The following is a 3701-nucleotide window of genomic DNA, read 5'->3' on the forward strand; positions in this document are numbered from 1 at the left end:
TTCCAAATTATCAAAATACCTGTATAGGGCACTACCGGTCTATGGATCCAGTCCAACACTTGTGCAGGGGTAATATATTTCGAGTATGCTACCCTTGTCCATAAGCTGTCCGAAGCAACCATTTGCCAACCTACTTTCGATCCAGCGCAGAGAAGAAATCATCCAGTTTTTTGAGACCCCAGCCCCCCCATTTTTTTGGGAGTGTGAGTGCTTCCCACTTAGTCCAAGAAAAAATTCTCCCTGGCAATTTACCCCTCCATAAGAATCTGCTGCATATATTTTGATCCTGGTCAAATGCCCCGAGGAATCCAGGCCAGAGACATCCAATAAACTGGGGTTGCTTCGAGGACACTCTTGATGAGTGTCAGACGGCTAGTGCGAGATAGAAATCTTAAGTACCATATACTTAGCCTTTTCTCCAGCTTTGCTATGAGCCAAGTCAAAACCCTAATCTTGTACCCAATTGGCTTTAATTTGTACCCCAAATATTTTAATCCCTCATCCAGTGCCAACAAGGTGAAGTGAAATCTGTGGAGAGCATAATGTGTTTCGTGCTGAGTGCAAGCTGTGGCCGTCAATGTAGATTTACCATCATTAATGATCATCCCAGTGGCCTTCTGAAATAAAGAAAATATGTCCCTGATCGCAGTCAGATCCCCAACACTTCCATTGAGAAATACCAGCACATCATCCACGAATAGGAGATGTGTAAGAGTGCAATCCTCCGTGATCTTAATACCACAGATTCTACCACGCCTATGATCCTCCAAAATGATCCTACTGATCCCTTCCATGACTAGGAGAAAAAGAAGCAGAGAGAGAGGACATCTGATCCGGATCTTGGGAGGAACGCAATACATTACAGAGATAACCATAAATACAGAGATGCGATAACCATATAAATAGAGATGCAGCGGAAATAATACTTCATTTCATTACTGTAAAATACTGAAATATGCTTACAAATAGAAATAACCCAGCTAGGGCGATGGTAGCTTATCTCTGAGAAGAGATGTGTCGGCTACATGCCTCTGAACTGTTTCGAACTGTGTTACAATGAGGCTCGAGGGCCTATTTATTGTTGAGAAACAATGGAAAACCCTTCACATTCCAAAACCTAACCCTAGAAGATGAAACGCCAAATTGTGGGCCCTGTTTTTGGGTAAGTTGGTACATCAACTTCCCAGGGTCGCGAATTGGTCGTACTATCTCCGTTTGACGCGCATGATAGCCCGTTGGAAAGATCTCTCCGAGGACTATGACGGAAAAGACGATTTTTAGACGAAAAAATCGCTGGCGGTGGATTTCCCAAAAAATGTCGTTTAGGGCCTCAAAACGGCTCCGGAAGTTTAGGACCCAAAAAAACTGCTAAAAATAGTACACTGTGCTATAATTAAGGAAACAGAAAAACTGAAAGAGACAGTTGTGGGGGTCCAAATGGGATAGGTGGGTGGCCACCAACGTCCACCTGGATCAACATCCTTGCCTCAGACCTCTAGCTCAGGTGAAAAAAGGGGTAGCACTAGCATTTACTAGAACACTGAAAGGAATGTTAGTGATGCAACCCATGATCCATTTAATGAAAGAGAAAGGGAAACCAAGGTGAGTTAGAAGCATTCTCAGATATAACCAGTTTACCCTGTCAAAAGCTTTAGATAAATCCACCTTCATAATCATACCTTTTCCTTTTTTGCAGTGGAGTGTGTGTAATACTTCCTGTGCTGTCCCAATCGCCTCATGAATTTGCCTGTCCTTCAGAAATGCAAATTGTTCAGGCAGGATGTGCTTAGATAAGATGGGCTTCAATCTGTTTGCTATAATTTTAGCTATAATCTTGTACAAACAGTTACAAAGCGAAATGGGACGAAATTCATCAAATGTGGAAGGGTTGTCTGTCTTTGGAATGAGGGCAATGAAAGTGGAGGTAATGGCAGCTTCCAAACGTCCCGAAGTCCGAGACTCCTCCACAACACTGAGAAGATCCGACCCAATCAAATCAAAAAATGTCAAATAAAATTCGACAGACCAACCATCAGGTCTAGGACTTTTGTCTTTGTTGAACCATTTTAATGTGGCCTCCAGCTCCTCCAAAGTGACTTCCCGAACCAGATACTCCTCATCCCCTAAATCCACGTATCTAGGGAAAAGCTGGGCTACTCTGATAATTTCTGCTAAATTAGTCTCCCTGGGGTCACTGTAGGCGTTTTTAAAATGTGTGTTAGCTAGTGAAGCTAGCTTAGGGAAAGTGTTTTCTGTTCCACCCTGACCATCCTGCATTTTCTAGATAGTATTTATAGCTTTCCTTCCATTAGCAAACTTTTGATAAAATTTTGTATTAGAATCCCCCTCCTGTATCCAGATGGCCCTGCTCCTCAATCTCCATTTTTCCTCTCGATCCTTAAGGATATTACCACGAGCCGAGTAGAGGGATGTGATGTTGTGCTTGTGCTCCTCAGATCTATAAAGACCACCAAGTTCTTTTTCAAAAACCTCAAGATCAATTTCAATCTGTCTCAGCGCTTGATCATCCTGTAATCTTTTTTGATGAGCCCATATTTTGGACATCTTTTTCAGCTCAGCAAGGTTGTGGATAAAACCAGCCGTGGCTGATCCTCTAACCCTTGGTGGGTTTCTTTTCCAGAACTCAGTGATCATGCTGATGTACGAAGCATCCTTAAGCCAGGTAGAACTGAATTTGAAAGGTCCCTTCGGCCTGCCTCTACCATTATCCAATTCCATATAAATAGGAAGGTGATCTGAGAGTCCACCCATGCCAACCCATTGCCTGATATTAAGCCCCAGGTCCGTGACCTGTTCCTTGACAAGAAATATGTCTAGTCGTCTAGCAAGTCCATTATCTCCCACTCTATTTTTCCTCCAGGTGGCTTGAATCTTAGCCATAGGTATGTCGATCAGATGGTGCTGTTCCAAAATGGTAGAGAAGTAGTCTTAGAGGGAGTCCCTTTGAGCACGGTGACCCCAAGATTCCGCATGTCCTATAGAAAAATTTAGGTCCCCTCCTACAATGAGGTTCTCTGCCGAAAGAAGTTCCAAATTGAGCAAGCGGTCCCAGAAATCGGGACGGTTTTAGCAAGGCCCATAAATGTTGATGATCCTGAAGGGCAACCCTAGCTCAGCTGAAAGTATATCAGCACCAATATAGCCTTGACCACCCCAACTGTTAATTTCTTTGATATTGCAAGATTTTATGCCCAAATAAATTCCTCCAGAATGACCATGGGCATCTAATCCTGAAAATCTCCACCCCGGCAAGGATTGTTCTAGAGTAGGAGTAATGTCATAAGTTAGCCCCAAGGTCTCCTGGAGGAAAGTAATGTCCAGTGCTTCAGTAGAGAGTAATTGCCTAAGAGCTAGTTTTTTATCGGGCCTATCTAGCCCTTTGAAATTGTAGGATAGAATCTTCATGGGGGGAGTTCGAAGGGGTTGTTCTTGCTCTAAGAACCCCAGGGATGGTAGATTGCTTGCCCAGAGAAATGTCTACATCGGCTTGGGCTTGGGCATTCTTGAGATCAGAGGGGCGGCCTCGAGATGCCTTGAGAGAGGGTGGGGGGTGGAGGATATCAAGTCCCACATGGTCAGGGTTCATGTTCCTCGATCGAGACCGGGTGATGTATCAAGGAACCAAGGCCGACGATGCTGAGGATTGAGGGGGAGGGGTGCAGAAAAGAGTAGGTGGCGTG

The 3701-nt window shown here is 44.1% G+C and overlaps 1 protein-coding gene across 1 annotated transcript; it reads right to left on the reverse strand.

Annotated features, from left to right (window-relative positions):
* Positions 1-2280: 2280 nt before the first annotated feature.
* LOC149145281 (uncharacterized) lies at positions 2281-2901 on the reverse strand. Its single transcript, XM_089452397.1, has one exon. The coding sequence runs from the start codon at positions 2899-2901 to the stop codon at positions 2281-2283; it is 621 nt and encodes a 206-aa protein (XP_089308523.1).
* Positions 2902-3701: the final 800 nt, after the last annotated feature.

Source organism: Pinus tabuliformis, chromosome X (assembly GCF_031772625.1).
Source record: "Pinus tabuliformis cultivar Carrire ecotype Pingquan chromosome X, CPIR1, whole genome shotgun sequence".
Lineage (NCBI taxonomy): Eukaryota > Viridiplantae > Streptophyta > Pinopsida > Pinales > Pinaceae > Pinus > Pinus tabuliformis.